This window comes from Polyodon spathula, chromosome 3 (assembly GCF_017654505.1).
Source record: "Polyodon spathula isolate WHYD16114869_AA chromosome 3, ASM1765450v1, whole genome shotgun sequence".
Classification (NCBI taxonomy): Eukaryota; Metazoa; Chordata; class Actinopteri; order Acipenseriformes; family Polyodontidae; genus Polyodon; species Polyodon spathula.
In genome coordinates this window covers 14,808,794-14,826,726 of record NC_054536.1, presented here as the reverse complement: position 1 = coordinate 14,826,726, position 17,933 = coordinate 14,808,794, and the positions used below count along the sequence as shown (strand labels likewise).

The window sequence follows — 17,933 nt, the reverse complement described above, 5'->3', positions numbered from 1 at the left end:
TAACCGGTCGCTATTTTGCGATGATTCTTTTATAAATCGGAAGAGAACTTTTTTTTTCTGGTTATCTTAAAGATTCTAAGATGACAACTGACTATAATTCATAATAAGCAAACAGTAACAATGCAGTGACTATTGCAGCATGCAGAGAGTTTCTAAATATAACTATATTTATTTATTTCTTTGATCTTTTAGCATGTTAAAGCGTGTCGTCTAATGACAAACAATGCAGGAAGACTGTACCACTACAGAATTACAGTGTCCCCGCCTACCAACTTCTTAGTAAGTGAATGTTGGCAATTTATTTCTGGCAATATATGCATTGTTGCACTATATAAATATTTTTGAATATTTAAAGCCATATATTTAAATGTTGTTCAAAAACACTGTCTTTGTAGACTGACCGACCTACTGTAATAGAATATGATGATCACGAGTACATCTTTGAAGGATTCTCTTTGTTTTCACACACTCTGCTTACTAATGTAAGTATTACTATCTTATTGTGGTACCAATTGATCGTCATTAATGGTGAGAAATGTGGCAAGTGTTTTTCGTAAGACAAGCAGGACAGAACATAATAGCAGGAGATTGTGGAGCATATTTTTAACTTTGCCATCTGTAAATTTCAGATTCCATTATGCAGAGTGATCCGTTTTAACATAGATTACACCATTCATTTTATTGAAGAAATGGCACCAGAGGTGAATATTATTTGTTATCATTTATTTTTATTGTCTTAGTTTTTTAACAAGCCATAGTATGTTATCTGCTGTTTGGCTGAACGATAGTTCATGTTAGAGGGAGAACTGATGTTCAGTTTCCTTTTTATTTCAGTCTGACTTGTGCATCAAAAAAATCATATTGTGTTAAAAAACAAACAAACAAACAGTTCATAAGTGAAGGATCCTTATACATTAAAATATAGCTCTTGTAGAATTTACTTTAAACACAGACTAACACTAACTGTTAATTAACCAACATTTGTGAAATGTCAAGGGAGCACTGTAATTTTCCATATTACACCTTTGTGCCAGAATGCCCTGTCTCACTAAATTGGATGAAACTTAAGCCAGCAAATTTTAGTTAAGTCTCTAAAGTATTACATTAGAATTAGTAACTGAAGAGTGAAAATGCAGCACCTGTTCTCAGACCGGGAACATTACAGCCAATCTACAGGTATACACCTTAAACTGATCTCAGAAACAGAATGTGAATATTTTAGTAGTTTTATGTCCCAACACTTGTTACAGAAGAGACAACTGTATATGCACACAATATGAAAATGAATTGCTAGAAGATTTTAATGCTGTGTTTTATTATTATAATTGCAGAATTACTGCGTGAAAGGACTGGAGCTGTTTTCGTCTTATTTATTTAAAGATATCTTGGAGCTGTACGACTGGAATCTTAAGGGTATTTTCTTTATTTATTTTGCATTATTTAAAAACATCCTTCAAAAAAAAAAAAAAAAAAAATCTGGTTTACATTGATTCTTGTCTTTGTGTGTCATCCACCAGCAATGTTACTGCAACAACTTGAGTACATTTTCACAAAACTACAAGAACCCTGTTAAAAAGCAGTCGGATCACAAGTTTCAAATTGGGTCTAATTTACCTTCACGTATTAGTCTTTGGCAATGTTTTAGCAGTGAATATCTCTAGCTTAAGACTTGCCGCTAATGCTGCTGCTAATGGATTGTAATGCATTGCATTATGTTAAAATAAAGCTTCTTTTAAATCCATCTTTTGTGCTGGTATGCAAAACAAACGGCAAAACCAGACCCCCCACTTTGTATAACCATTTGTGTCTGTTAAATGAGGCATTGTCTCCATCTCCTGCCTGGAAGAAAACCTTTATTTGACAATGAATCAAAGATCATAAACAAAATATTCTAAACTGCATCAAGCTCTTCCCTCCTGTGGTACTAGCTGTGAAATGAAAGACATGATTGAAGGGTAAAGCTCTATACACTAAGGAATCTTTAAACAACCCAACATGTAAATCAGCAGAAAGAATGTGATATACAGTAACCATTCTTTTTTCATCTTTTTGTAGGGCCTGAAAGTGAGAATGATACTTCCATTTGTCAAAAATTTCACTTTATGCCTCGTTTTGTTAGATTTCTTCCTGGTGAGTAATTATGCTGGTGTATATATTGTGAAATACACAACTGTAAGTCACCCTGGCTAAGGGTGTCTGCTAAGTAATAATAATAATAATAATATACATTCAGCACAGTGGTCATGGGGATACTATTGATACTTCGTGGTCTCACATAATAGGCGAATGTTTTATAGTTAGCGATCTTTATTTTTTTCTAACATACATACATACATGCATACACACGTACACGCATACATAGGAATTAAATTATCAAGATAAGCGGATCTGAATGAACGAGTAAGGCAGTCTGCAAAACACGGCACCTGTAAATGGAACAATAAACAGGCATATTCATACAGGGCATCCATCATGAATAACTGTTTGAGTGGTAATGCCAACCCAGTAAGAATACTTTGTAAAGTAAATGTCATCATTCTTTCATTATTTGCCGGCCTACTGTTGTGTTTATTTATTTTTGTAATTGGCAGATACATGCGAGATTGTAATTTTGATTATGGCTATCTGATATTACTAATAGGATATATGTGTTTATTCTTATTTTTCAATGGATTCATTCATAAAGATGCTATAATTGTCAAGACTTCCTAATAAATGTAAGTGTTACCGAAGCCCCTGCAGTATTTACAAGAAACTCATTGATTTCCTTTGTATTTGCAGCAGTTATTTGTCAACATTTTCCTGATAGTTTTAATGTTGTTGTTTTTTTTTTTTACTGACACATCAATGAAACTAAACAAGATCATTACTTTTTTCCACTTTTACATTTGCCAGGAGAATTTTCTTTCTTTTAAACGTAGCAGTGTATCCCGTTCATGCTCCCTTTTCCAACAATGCTCTGATTGAAATGAACAGAAAACCAGCATTGTTGCAGGGGGAGTGTGATCTGAATACACTGTGACCCTTAGATGTTTGGGGTTTTTTTTTCCCTCTTGGCGAACACTCCCTAGTAAATGCTGAGAAATGTGTTACCCAGTTGATTTATGACCCATGACGTGTGATTAAAAAAGCAGTATAGTATGTTTAAAATTAACGCTGCAATAAGGACAACATGCGACACAGCAAAGGTAACATAATGTGTTTTATGTTAACTTTGCAGGGTGTGCTGCAACACTCTATTAGTATATTCTTGAAGGATATCAGTAGTAAAGTAAAGTTGCGTGTCTTTCGTTACAGACGGTGGAAAGGAGGTGCTGTCCATGCACCAGGTGCTCCTGTACATGCTGCACAGCAACAAACCTTTGGTTCCTGAAGAAGAGATTGCCAACATGCTGCAATGGGAGGAGTTGGAGTGGCAGAAATATGCAGAGGAATGTAAAGGAATGATCGTCACCAGTCCTGGCATGGTAAAGTCTGTTAAGGTTACAGTACTTTATGGTGCCTCCAGGGGTGTAGTGCTGCGGATTGGCAGGGCAGGGAGAGCACCACTTCCATACTTAACATGTAGAATGTTTAACTGTTTTGCTGCTATTAATATGTGGAGATATACATTGTATAACCCATACAAATAAGCAAAGAACACCAGAACCGTCCGAAACCCTTGAGAGAGAAATAGAAAATGAAACAGTTTGAATACAATAAGCCTGGTCTAGAATAATGAGTAAGAGAGGTGAAGGGAAACCGTATCAACGCTGTGCTGAGGTGGCAGCGTTTTACAATAAGATGTAATAATTGGAACAGTTCTTATTTTTAGACCCATATATAAGAAGTGATGTAGCTACAATAAGCTATACATTTATTTAAAAGATAAAACTCCACCACAACAAACAAATAAAGGGTACCTGTGTGTGTGTGGCCTTGCACATCTTTTTTTTGCAAACAGATGCACGTCTGTTTCAAAACCTCAGTCTCATTCCCTCTTAAGCGGCTGCTGTAGGACGGTGAGATGAGCTGATTCTGGACCAAACCATTCAATATACGAGAAGGTTAATTAATAATAATAAATACCATGTTTTAATCATGTGAAAATATGTATTTGTTTATGTATTTATTTTTTAATATGAACAGCTATAAGCCTAGTGCCTTGTACTGTATATACTTTTGCTTTACAATAATACCTCAATATCTGATTGTCTGAATTTGTAATGAATTGGTATACTCGTTAGCTACTAGAGTGATAAACTGCAGTTCTGTTGAGTGTGTGGGGAAACGGGGACTGCAGTGGGGCATGGTGGGGGTGAGAGAGCAGGGAGGGGGTAGATAATATGGACACCTCACTTCTAATATAGCACTACACCACTGGGTGTCTCTATTCTCTATTAAAAGTAAATGTAAACCATCAAAATGCAGGAATTTAAATCTGTTGTTGGGCTAAAATAAAAAAATAAAAAAAGGTTGTAAATCATGCAATTGTCAGAATATTTATTTGACAGGAAATTGCTGGAGTTTGGTGCATTGTTGAAATTGCAGGCATAGATATACCAGTACTTGCGTGGCGAGAAATATACATGTACAGACTATATTTGCATGAAACAATGGTATGTTGTTTAATATTTTAACAGAATGTCATTGCGTTAGTAAGCAATTTCATCATATTACAAAAACAAATGTGAGAAATGATATACTGCACACTGTTAGTTGATAGTTTTATTGATTTTGCAAATGTTTATTAATAGTAAACTAAATAAAAGAGATTGTCCTTTTATAGGTGACAGCCATACTACTTCACATTAAACATGTTTTGTTAGGACAAGTGGAATCTATGCCATTTTCATAGAGATTCAAATTATTTTTATCCTAAGATAAAGTACTATGGAAATAAATTCTTATTCATACATTTTTTAAAATTAATTTGTTTATTCAAAAGTATTGCAATAGTAATAGCAATTTTTATACCAGACAAATTAAGATTAGAAGAACTCGAAACTAGCCAAGTAAGATTATTACTGTGGTGATCTGTGTTTGCCTTTTCAAAGCAATGTATGCGTAAATCATTTTATAATTCTCATGATGCTTGGCATCCAGAATAGAAGCACTTTGTAATTTCATACTGTGATTTATAATTGTACTGTAAACTTAGCCATTCTGTCCTTTATGTCTTTGCCTGGTATTTCACAAAGGATGTGCAAATCATTTATGAATCTTAATCAGTGAGTTTCTAGAACTTACAGTACATGGTTTCTGCTACTTGTACAAGATTCACAAAGGCCTACTTACTTAAAAGAGTAATATATAGCAAATGTTCTTCGTATTCATGTTCACAGTTTTCACAAGCCTTTGTGAACAGATTATCTGGTTTTGAGTTTCAAATGTTACATTTTGCAGAAACCCAGCTCTGTTCGCATTGATCAATTGGACCGGGAGCAGTTTAACCCAGATGTCATTACCTTTCCTATAATTGTTCACTTTGGAATAAGACCAGCACAACTGAGCTATGCCGGCGACCCACAGTAAGATGTTCTTTTTTTTTTCCTGGAACCTTTTGATTTCTTTCTTTTTTTCCTTTTACATACCCATGCTAACTACATACTGTTACAGTAGGGAGTTAGTCATACTAGAATTTAAATTATTTTGTATACAAAATATAGTTTAAATACAAAATAAATATTGCAGTAATAGAAGGCATGTTCTGCTTTATTTTGATAACAGTATTGTGTTTAAGGTACCAGAAGTTATGGAAGAGCTATGTGAAACTACGCCATCTGCTGGCCAACAGTCCAAAAGTCAGACAAGTGGACAAACAGAAGCTAACACAAAGAGAGGTATTTAACAAGATGAATCGGGCAGCTCACAGGAGTTTTTCATTAATGTGTAGATTTTTAGCTGTAGGTTACATTGTTCTAATAAACCCACTGTATAGTAACAATTTAGCAATTTTTTATATCAGTAGGTAAGAACATCTAGAAGTTATCTTATGAAAATGAGCTGCTTATCCAGAGAAAGTAGGAGCCCACCATATACAGAAGTGTTTCAGTCTTTGGTGCACTGGAGAGAAGTGTTTGCCTGTCAGTTACTCCTTTTACCTATTGGGTAAAGGAAAAAAAAAAAAAAAGCTATTTCCCTTGTAAATCAGACACATGCTCGTCAATAGTCTTTATTCATGGAAGTTTATAATCCAAAACTGAACCTAAAATGTACAATTCAGTTGTTTAATTACTATAGTGTTTTCAGATCAGATTGTTTTACCTTATGGTAAGTAGGTCAGGAATGACAATGCACAGGTACAGCCAGTGGTCCAGATAAGCTGCCTACCTGCCGTTTTTACTCATTACAAAATCAATCCGAAATGCACACAAATTTGATTTAATGCGTACAAATGTACATAGCAGTTTTGCTGCACAGCTTTTCTGCCTCCTCTAAAACTTCCACTAACAACTACATCTCCAAGAATACAATGTCTTCAGTTACTAGGAAACTATACACAAGAAAACCCAACCCAACAAACATTATCCAATCTCTGGCCAGCCCTGATGGTGTCTTTGCAGCCAATTGCAGTAAGAATAAGACAAATTTGAAGCTACACAGGTCAACGCATAAACATCCCAGTCAACTTACAAATCCAACTGGAACCATGTTGAAGTTTTAACATGTTCACTGAGTTTAAGAATTTAATGTAATTAAATGTAATTTAAGGAACACAATTAATTTGCAGAGTCTGTGATACCTCAAAAAAAAAAAAAGGTTCTGAGCAGATCAATAACCTTGTAGAACTGTGGTTGTACAGTAGTTCAAAGTAACATTGCAGGCTCTTTGTTTAATGCCTACCCCATTACCATTAAAGGTTGTATAGCATTTGTCAAGATAACTCATGACTTCAAGGTAATGTTGGATTTTACCCCCTGAATATACACTGTACTCTCTGTGTTAAAATTAGAAGGCAAGTTACACCCAGACCCAAAACCTTATATTGAGCACTGACTACAGCAGTAATTTTGAAACATGTAGAGTAATATCTGCTTTTAACATATGTGTGTTGTGACTACAGTCAGCTCCCCGTGGAGCCAGGACACAAAGAAAATCATAAATCCACAAGCACTTGGATTTTTCAAAGCCCTCTTTAACGTAGTACACCTGCTTTGATCATGGAGCTGTTTTATACTTCTAACACAGTGAAAGGAGAGAAAATGCTCTGGGACATGAGAGCCCTGAGGATTTATTATACAAACTGCAACCAGCAAAGAAAGCTGGATTATAGTTTTCAGCTCCGAAAGATAGAACAAAACAACTAATACAAGTAATGTAAACACTTTGACATGTGTGATGTGATGTCATTCGCACAGTTCAGGGATTTACCCATTGCTGATTGGGATTTTAATGTTTCTTATGTTAAGCCTGCTATAAGACAGTAATCCAGTGAAAGCAGAAGTATTACACCCTAGAATAGAGGATATAAATCGTTTTTGCTAATCTGTATATACTGTAAGCAAGAAGCAGCAACTAAAGTATGTCTGCTCTTTTTTTCCCTTAAATTCACTAGTTGTTTTAGTAATATAATTCTGGGACAAAAATTGGATTTCATGTTTTAGATATTCACTCATAATTTTAAATATTTGTTCATTTTTCAAAAAGTAATAAAAGCCATTATATTGCTCTGAACGCAGGCAGAGACAGCATAGCAGCAGGGGCAGGGGTCATGTCCGTGATCCCTGTGTGTGTGCCTTTATTTTAGCAAGACCTTATGTTAAAATAGAAAAATATCCCAGGAGTAAAGCAGAAGTTGTGTAGGAATTACTTTACCCCAGTGAATTAACTACAAAACAAAGGATATCAAATAGCAGTTCAAGTTAAACGTGTTTTTGTTTATTCCCGAAATAAATAGAACATAAAGCTGACAACACATTTTATTTATTTATTTATTTATTTTTTTCATTCCTTGCCATTGCCGTTTCTTCACAGTAAACAATGGCCATCGACACAAAGTCTCAAGAAAGTTTATGTACGTGTATATGTTTTCAGGAAGTTGTACTGTTTACGTGTGGCATTTCAGAATGACATGCTTGCCTTTTTTCTGTCCCATGAGATTCTGGCTCTGAAGCAGCACAACACGTTTTAAACTGTCATGCAAATTCTGCTGAGACGGTAAATAAGTGCAAGGTATTTTTGTCATTTCTAGTGAATACATACATCTGATGTTTGTATCCAAATACATGTCAAAAAAAGTTTGTTCGAGTATTCAGCTATTTGTCCCAGTGCTAAATATAGTGTTGTTTTTCTTGATTAATATTCTTGCTGAACAGACTCACCAGCTGTGTCCTTGTTTGTAGATTTGATGGAGCATGATTATGAATATCTATTATTGATGATTCATGTTACAGGAAGCTCTGCAGAAGATCAGACAGAAAAACACCATGCGACGAGAGGTGACTGTGGAACTGAGCAGCCAGGGGTTCTGGAAAACGGGCATCCGATCTGATGTTTGCCAGGTACTCTGTGTCATTTAATTACTCAACTTTATGGACCTAGAAAAGCTTTCCACTAATGTTAGCTGGATGCAATTAAGTGAAAAACTACTGTGAATCACCTTGTCATTTCTTTAACTGTGATTGGCTGAGGAAGTGGCAGTGTTACGACCATAAGAGAAAATAGTCTAAAATACATAGCATGTTTACAAAATGAATTGGCATTAGCTTGTGTGCTTATCTCATATGGTTTTTACAGTTCTGATATCCCTTTAAGCCAAAAACAAATACCAAGAAATGCCATCCTATGTGTTACTTGCCTGGCATGTGCTAGAAAGAGTTTAAGATATACAGAGCATTTCATATTCATATTCCATGTAAAACGTTTCCTTATGAAACTTTGCACGGCATTTATGCAAAAGCAGATTCTATGAGTTGCAACAGAATAGAACAGTGAACAATTGTTTACATGAAATAATTGTTCTGATGGTTTCTAGCTATATTGTTTTCTGAATTTAAAAAAAAAAATCTTTCCTCTACAGCATGCAATGATGTTACCGGTCCTTACACACCACATTCGCTACCATCAGTGCCTTAAGGATTTGGACAAGTTGATAGGATACGTGTTCAAGGAACGCTGTCTTCTGCAGGTGAGAGGAGAGGGCATAATAAACCACTAACAACCTTGTGTTCCAAATGCAATCTGCCCTCTGGGCTTTGTATGCATAGTATGCACATGTGGTTACTTAACACGTCTTGCAGCGTGATGGTATCTACATGGGAGGAGAGGGATAAAAACTGAAATACTATAGTATACTTAAATATTTATAAATACATATATTGGCAGCCTATAAAGAAGAAAAAAAGTTCCTGTTAATGGTAGACCTCTACACACCTTCATGTTATTTAAACCTGGCAGATTAAATAAATTGTGAAGTTGTAGGAGATTCCTTATGTAGGGCATCTACAGTCACCTGCTTCCATCAAGAATATGTTTATGTACCTCCCCTTTTCTTCAAAGAAGTTACACACCTTTTTAGTGCAAACTAAGTGTTGCACAGCTGTGGGAGTGATTTGTAGTAAGGTAAAGTTGCAGATAAAAGTGTATAACGCGTATATCATCATTTAAGTAAAGCTCTTTTGTTTGAATTTCCTTTGTTCTTCTGGTCGCTTGTTTGCCTAATGAAGTTAAACTACCTTGGTTCTAGAACTTGAAGGACTGTACATTCAGCCAGCTAGTTATATATTTTAACAACTTACCCCACTGGCATTTCTATTGTTCCTTACCATCTTGTTTGGGATCCTTGTGAAATAAAAGGCATAATTTAAACAGCAGACGTTCAAAGACAATGTTGTTTGCATTCTTATGAGGATGTTCCCTTACAGCTGTTACATCTAATAGGACATCTGAGTTGAAACAAAGCTTACTGATTTTCATGAAAGGTTTCATGTCTTAACCTATGGCATCCAAGGATTTAAATATATCTCTAACCCATTCTCGTTTTCTTCCTAATGACATTCTTTTATACATCCCACAATTTCAATATAAACTAATTAAGGTTTCTTTATTTTATAGTGGACTGTAAAACAATACTTACCCACCCAATCACTGTGAACTCCTTTTTGACATATTGCACTCTCGTAAAAAAAAAAAAAAAAAAAAAAAAAAAAAAAAAAAACAAACATTAAAAACGATGCTAATAATAAATTGCATATAAATGAAGAGTTCTGTTTTTTATTTGTATGTTTGAATATCTGCTCCTCATACTCTAAACAAATATATTATTACAATTTTACAATTGTACTGGCCATGGACTTGCTGATGGGGTTAATTTCCTCCTTGCAGTAAGAATATGCTCAGATTCTATCTTTGAGATATAGAAAGTAACATTATTTTTTCAAATGTTCTTAGACTGCTGGGTCATTAGTTACCTTTTTCAATTATTCCAGTTGTACTTTTAAAATGAACTTGCACAGTTTTTAAAGTATAACATGCATCCATTTACATATTATTGAGGATGATGGACCGTTACATGGAATGCATCAAAGCGTGCTATCTGTGATTTTGTTTTACAAATGTGGTACGTTTCCCGTGAACGTGCAAGAAGCGTGGGAGCTGCGTGGATAGTTCTCTTCCTGTGTGCAACTTAAGCACGTTGCTGATGTTTTCAAGCAGTTATAAAATGGGTATTTTAAATACTCTGTCCTGATTGGTGAAAACAGGTCACATGGAGGTGTTGCTGTTCCCTGAAGCCGTGCAGGGACATTGAAATCTAGCCTTACTGTTCATTTAAAAGAGAGTGTTTTTTTTTTTGTTTTGTTTTTTTTAAGCTAAATATTTTCAAACATCTAGTTCGCTGAACAAAATGTATGTGTTGCAGACTTTGTACTTGATCTGCATTTTCTTGCGCTAAGGCAGAGTTAGTGTGTTGCTATGTGAAGTATGCAGAGGAGTGCAGTGTTAAGAAGTAATACTGATACAGTGTGCATTATCCATAGGAGTGTGTAATTCAACACACTCATTGCAGGAATGACCAAAAGCTTGTGGAATGCATTGGAACGCGTTTTACACTTGGTGCATGGCTATATTCGAAGTTACAGTATATTTAATAATTTGGCATCATGTAGATTTCTGTTTAAGTCTAACATTTTCTAATAATGGTGTGCCTAAATCATATCTGGGATGTTGAAAGTTCTTCTCTTTCACGACAGTAAAATGTTTTTATATAGTGTTTTGTATAAAGTTAATTGTGTGTGCATGGAGCAAATTAGGATTACTGCTAACTATTTTGTTTATCTTCTGATACATGATATGGAGTTCTGCAAATGTGCTTCAGCGCACAAGAACTAAAAAAGAATTAAAATCTTTATAATCTCTTGCATATTCTTTTGCTGTAGCTGGCCATGACCCATCCAAGTCATCACTTGAACTTTGGCATGAACCCAGACCATGCCAGAAACTCTCTTTCAAACTGTGGTATTCGGCAGCCCAAGTATGGAGATAGAAAAGTCCATCACATGTACATGCGAAAAAAAGGTAAAAATTGAATATAACAGTGTTGTATATTGTTTTTTTGTTTGTTTGTTTGTTTGTTTGTTTTTAAAGGGATAAGGAATTGTTTTTGAGTGTCAGTTAAGCTTCCAATTATTTAGGTTTGTTTAGTTGTTTGTCCCTTTACATTGAAGTGTTACATTAAGTGCAAAACTTCATGTCCTATTGCTTAATTTAAGTGTACAGTATACCCACACACAGTTTGCACTATTCTGTAGGTTGTGCATCCTTGTGTTTTAATAAAATAAAGCTAGAACGCGTTTTAAGGAGTCATATGACTCCCGTGTGATATTTAACAAACCGTTGTTCAACCTTGGTTGTCTTATGTACACACCCACACCCACACACACACACCTGACTTTCTGGTGCCATGTGCTTCATGTTTGTTGCTGTGAATAATATATAATTATATATATATATATATATATATATATATATATATATATATATATATATATATATATATATATATATATAGCATTTAATCTGTTTTGTGCATGTTCAGCTTAATATGCTTTTGTTTTTGTTTTTTAGGTATAAACACATTAATAAATATAATGTCGCGGCTTGGCCAGGATGACCCATCACCTTCTAGGTAAGAAGTGTGCACATTCTATATTATGATTACCTTGCTGCAGTTCACACTAAATTAATGGTTACAGTGTTTCACATTGTGAATTGGTACAATTGCCAGAAATTATGGTTTGCACACAGAAACATTTTAGAGCTAATGTGCTTCAATACACAACATTAAAATAGAACACACACACACACACACACACACACACATATATATATATAATCACACACACACACATATACACAATGGCTTGCAAAAGTATTCAGACCCCTGACCAATTCTCTCATATTACTGAATTACAAATGGTACATTGAAATTTCATTCTGTTTGATATTTTTTTATTTTTAAACACTGAAACTCAGAATCAATTATTGTAAGGTGACATTGGTTTTATGTTGGGAAATATTTTTAAGAAAAATAAAAATGACATATCTTGCTGGCATAAGTATTCAACCCCTGTGCTATGGAAGCTGCCAGTTTGCACCGATGAAAGAAATTGCACTAACAAGGACACAATTACCTTATCATTGGCCTCACCTGTGAACCATTAAAGTTGCTGTCACATTTTCTGGATGAAAACCCCACTGTTGAAGGATCATTGGTAAGGCTGTGAATCTGAAGGAAAATGAAGACCAAAGAGCATTCTACATAAGTTAGAGATAAAGTAATACAAATGCATAGATTAGGGAAAGGGTACAAAATAATATCCAAGTGTTTGGCTATCCCAGTGAGCACAGTTGGATCAATAATCAGGAAGTGGAAGCTGCATCACACCACCCAGGCACTGCCAAGAAAAGGCCGTCCCTCAAAACTCAGCGCTCAAACAAGAAGACGACTTGTGAGAGAAGCTACAGAGAGGCCAACAATCACTTTGAAGGAGCAGCAGAGTTCAGTGGCTGGGAGTGGAGTAATGGTGCACCAGTCAACCATATCAAGAGCTCTGCATAACACTGGCCTGTATGGAAGGGTGGCAAGAAAGAAGCCGTTACTCAAAAAGTACCATCTGAAAGCAGGTCTGGAGTTTGCCAGAAAGCATTAGAGTGACCCAGCTGCAATGTGGGAAAAGGTTTTGTGGTCAGATGAGACCAAGATAGGTTTGACTTTGGCCAAAAAGTTCTAACACTGCCCATGCCACTAGAAACACCATCCCTACAGTTTTGTATGGTGCTGGCAGCATCATGCTGTGGGGATGCTTCTCATCAGCAGGGACTGGGCATCTTGTTACAATTGAAGGAAGAATGGATGGAGCAAAATACAGGAAAATACTGCAAGAGAATCTACTTCAGTCCACTAAAAAACTGAAGCTTGGGAGGAAATTCACCTTCCGGCAGGACAATGATCCCAAGCACAAGGCCAAAGCAACATTGGAATGGCTCAAGAACAAAAAGGTGAATGTCCTACAGTGGCCCAGTCAAAGTCCTGATCTCAATCCCATTGAGAATCTGTAACACTGTTTGAAAGTTGCGGTCCACAAGCGTCATCTAACCAACCTGAACAACCTGGAGCAAATCTGCCAAGAAGAATGGGCCAAAATCACTCCGACACTGTGTGCAAAGCTGGTGCATACTTACCCCAAAAGACTTAAAGCTGTTATTGCAGCGAAAGGTGGCTCTACCAATTATTAATGTGTGGGGATTGAATATTTATGCAAGCAAGATATTTCAGTTTTTTATTTTTCTTAAAATATTTCCCAACATAAAACCAATGTCACCTTACAATAATTGATTTTGAGTTTAAGTGTTTTAAAATAAAATATCGAACAGAACGAAATTTCAGTGTACCATTTGTAATTCAGTAATATGAGAGAATTGGTCAGGGGTCTGAATACTTTTGCAAGGCACTGTATATGTGTGTATATATATATATATATATATATATATATATATATATATATATATATATATATATATATATATATATATATATATATATATATATGGATTGGACATTTTAAATAAATCCATAAATGACAACTAATTAGTCCAAGTTATTAACTTTCAAATGAGCAGTTGACAATCACTCTAGGACTCATAGATTAAGCTGTCTCACACTTATTTTTTTTAGTTTTGAGGCTTTTTTCAAAATAGTGGTGGAAGCCAGCATAATGAATGTGATTGTATTGGAGAATGTATATTGATGTCTTCATCATTGCAGAATAAATCATAATGAGCGCCTGGAGTTTCTTGGTGATGCCGTTGTGGAGTTCTTAACGAGGTAAGAAATAACAATACTGCAAATGAACTGTTCTTGCCTTTCCTTTCATTTTGTATTATCGGTTACTTCTGTTCATGTTTTCATACTGCAGGGGTAGTTAATGTTACAGTGCTCTTGGTTCCCAGTAATTGGCATGTGTATGCCAGCTGTTCTTAAAAAGGACTAGGACAATGCTGCATTGGCAGGCAAGTTGTTGAGCTTAAGTATTGAAGGTGCCATTAAAATTCTATTCATTGTTTATCTTGTTACACCTTCACAGAATTCTCACCTGGGTAACAAACGATGAATAAGAACAAATGGGATTTTAATTTATCTATTTATTTATTTACTTATTTTTGGTATTAAAAGGTATATTACTTTTATTTGTAGACATGTTACGTGTGGGGGATGCATATCTTGATACAGTAGCTAGTCTCCGCGTATAGGAACACCTCCTAAGAGAACACTTGAACTGATTTTTCCCGTTGTAAATGATCCGGCTAAAAGAACACGAACTGCACTTAAAAGAATACCACTGTGGCATTTTGTAGCACATAGCGATTTAAGCTTTTTGACTGTTTTGTTTTGCTTTAGTTTTTGTCTTAATAATAATAATAATAATAATAATAATAATAATAATAATAATAATAATAATAATATTGTAGTTTTATTAGCATACATTTGCCTATTTTGCTTTTACTTGTTCAGCTGATTTCATATGTTGATAAATGGGTGTCATGACAAGTAATACATATATATGTATTTATTCATTGATTTTATATTGTGCGGCTAACTCATCTATAAAACATTTCGCTTGCTTCCCGATGGCTGTTCCTTAGCCAGAGACTACTGTATGAACTGTACTCTTGTTAACCTATTAATTATGATTCAGGGGGTGGAGCTAGACCCCCTGTGCCCTTCCATGAATTAAATCTACTCTATTTAATGCTTAGCCACCTACATGTAGTTGTCCTGCGTTTTTTGTTGGTCTTGCGTTTTTCGTTTTTATGTATTACTACAGACCCACATCTAAACCGAATATTTGGAATACAGAAGAAAACTCGCCCGCAGCAATTTTCTTTCTAGAATCAGGAAATCTGCGATGATGGAGTCCCTTCTGTCCAAATCCAGCAGATGAAACGGTGAAAGAAATTCTGGTATCCTGGTTTATCCTACCAACATAGCGACTCTTTGACTGCAAAGCGCTGACCTTCCATATCAGCCACAGCGGTACAGCAGTACTCGATCGTGCAGCAACTATATCTAGTTTTCTGAATGCTAGAGATATTTTCCTTGGCATGCATTTCCAGCATGTCTTTGTAAAGATTGACACGTTCACAGAATCCTGAAAGCTATTTTCTTTTCTTTTCTGTTGCAATCCAATACTCAAGCAGCAGCAGTGCTGCTCCACCAGCTGGTTCAAGCCGCTGACATTACTCTCAGACTGCGTTACAAGATCCAGTAGCGCAGATTATCTTTTTACCCTTTTATAATATCTAAAGACAGCAAGCTTTTATACAACTTCCAACGATGCCCTTTGGTGCGCAATTGCCTGGATTCACTCATTATCAGTATTACCAATTCCGTTTACTTTCTTGCCATTACAGATGCCAGTACAGCCTTGTCTCTCCACGCCCATATTGGTAGTAGATCTCTCAATCATCATGTTGCACTTCTAGACAATCTCCCAGCTGCAGCGATCCATTGCTACTTCATTTCAGTGTCTGAGACACAAAATCATAATGGGTAGGACATTAATTTGATTAAATTCTCATTCAAGTCAGGATCCCCAGCTTGTTTTGGGGGGAAAAAAAAGTTACTTGTGGCAAAATTTTCTTGGTTTCATGATTTACAACGCATTCTTGTAGTTTACCCTCTTGCTTTCATGAATGGGGCTCGTGCATGTTTAATCAGAACCACTAGAGGGTAGTATGACACCACAGATTGTGTGTTTAAGGTACATTATCGATCTCCTTGTCTAAGAAAATATTGTATTTTCTAATCAAACAATTATGACGTGGAGCTTGGTTTGAAATGTTTACTTTAACACTAGAACTGCCGAGATTTCAGACTACATACAACCGAGACACCCGCAAAATGTGCGGCTCCATTTTAAAATTACTTCAATATGAAAATGAAAAACAAACAATCGTGTGCAACTTAATATTTTTTTATTTATGACCATCATACATAACATTTTCATAGTGGAAATACCATATTTTTCAAAAAGAGCACACAATTAAACTGTAATAAAGTAAACTTTACGCAATAAACTTCTGTATAAACGTGTAGAAAGCTGTATGCACATATACAATTATAAAACATAAACAACTAGTTATAAAAAATAGCATAAAACAAAAATATAACATAACTTATGCAATGTGAAAGTGCTTTGAGTGAAACAGAGTTCAAAGGCTTTGTCTGTCTGTTCAGAGTTCTATTACAGCTTTCTAAGTACAATCTAGGCAGAAAACACACTTTTCAACTGTACCAGTGCATTTGCCACAGACTACCTTTTCACAAAGTTCTGTTTTAGTGCATTTATCATTCTGGCATTGTCTTTTATTGCATGTGCTAGTGGGTGCAGCGCTGGCTGAAGGTTGAGGGGCATTTGCCAGCCGGCTTTCGTGTCTTCTCAAAATGTTTCTGCCGTAGCTCCAGGGCTAACTGCAAAATGAAGTCCCTCCGAGTGATTGTGTTGCCGGTGCACTCCTTGTACAAAGCCAAAGTCTTTGATGGCTGCCAGGTCCAAAACATTATAAAAAACAGCCACAGGCCACCTGTGAATACCACCTTTGACAGAATACAGCCGTGCCATTTGATCCAGTATATCCACAACGTACTTCATTACGCTGTAAAATGCAACAGTCTCTAGCCTTTGTTTAGCATCAGTCCCGATGGTCACTGATTAGTGCAGAGAACTTAGAATAAGCTAATTTTGTATTTATGTATGTATGTATGTATGTATTTATTTATTTATTTTTTACGCCTGTACACAGTCAGGGTGGCACAGTCGTTCTGCCTGTGGAGTGTAATGGAGTGCAGGGGGCTCTATTCAGAGAACAGGCAGTGATTCAGTGTGTATGTTTTGTGACAACTGCTATAATAAATATAATAATAATAATAATAATAATAATAATAATAATAATAATATATGATGTGTAGAATGACTTTCATTAGTGCTTCAGCACTCGACAGGAGTATACAATACGTTCTTATAAATTACTTTAATTTTATTACAAAGCTCAGACTAAATTGTTGGCTATATTGTATTGATTTCAATATGCCGCATAAACTGTGGGTCTGGTGGTTGAAGAAGCAAGTGCTTATAACGATTCTGCAGCTGAAACACTGAGTATTAATTCAAATATTTAGTAATACTTAAGAACAGACATTCACGAGATATGCACATATGCAGAGATGTTTAAATTTTAATTGCAAAAGACGTTCAGAAAGCATCTATGGCAGTGCTAGTGTTAAAAGGCTAATAATTAATGGGTGGAGCTGCCAGCAGACATTGAAGAACTGTTAATATAATTGAAAGCATCCTCTTACCTCATGATGGATAATGCATTCATAGGCCGTTCCCGATCAGTTCAACAAATCTACGTCTTGCAGCAACCTCAGAGCAAACGCCTGCAGGGATTCG

General features: G+C 35.6%; 1 protein-coding gene across 1 annotated transcript in view; it reads left to right on the top strand.

Annotated features, from left to right (window-relative positions):
• LOC121312746 (ribonuclease 3-like) overlaps positions 1-17,933 on the top strand; it is a 57,573-nt gene that overhangs the window by 6,045 nt on the left and 33,595 nt on the right. The window contains 13 exon segments of the mRNA XM_041244475.1: positions 193-279; positions 396-482; positions 630-701; positions 1,332-1,413; positions 2,056-2,130; positions 3,298-3,467; positions 5,386-5,510; positions 5,723-5,822; positions 8,376-8,483; positions 9,002-9,109; positions 11,358-11,496; positions 12,046-12,106; positions 14,246-14,305. Coding sequence (XP_041100409.1) covers positions 193-279; positions 396-482; positions 630-701; positions 1,332-1,413; positions 2,056-2,130; positions 3,298-3,467; positions 5,386-5,510; positions 5,723-5,822; positions 8,376-8,483; positions 9,002-9,109; positions 11,358-11,496; positions 12,046-12,106; positions 14,246-14,305 — 1,274 coding nt within the window.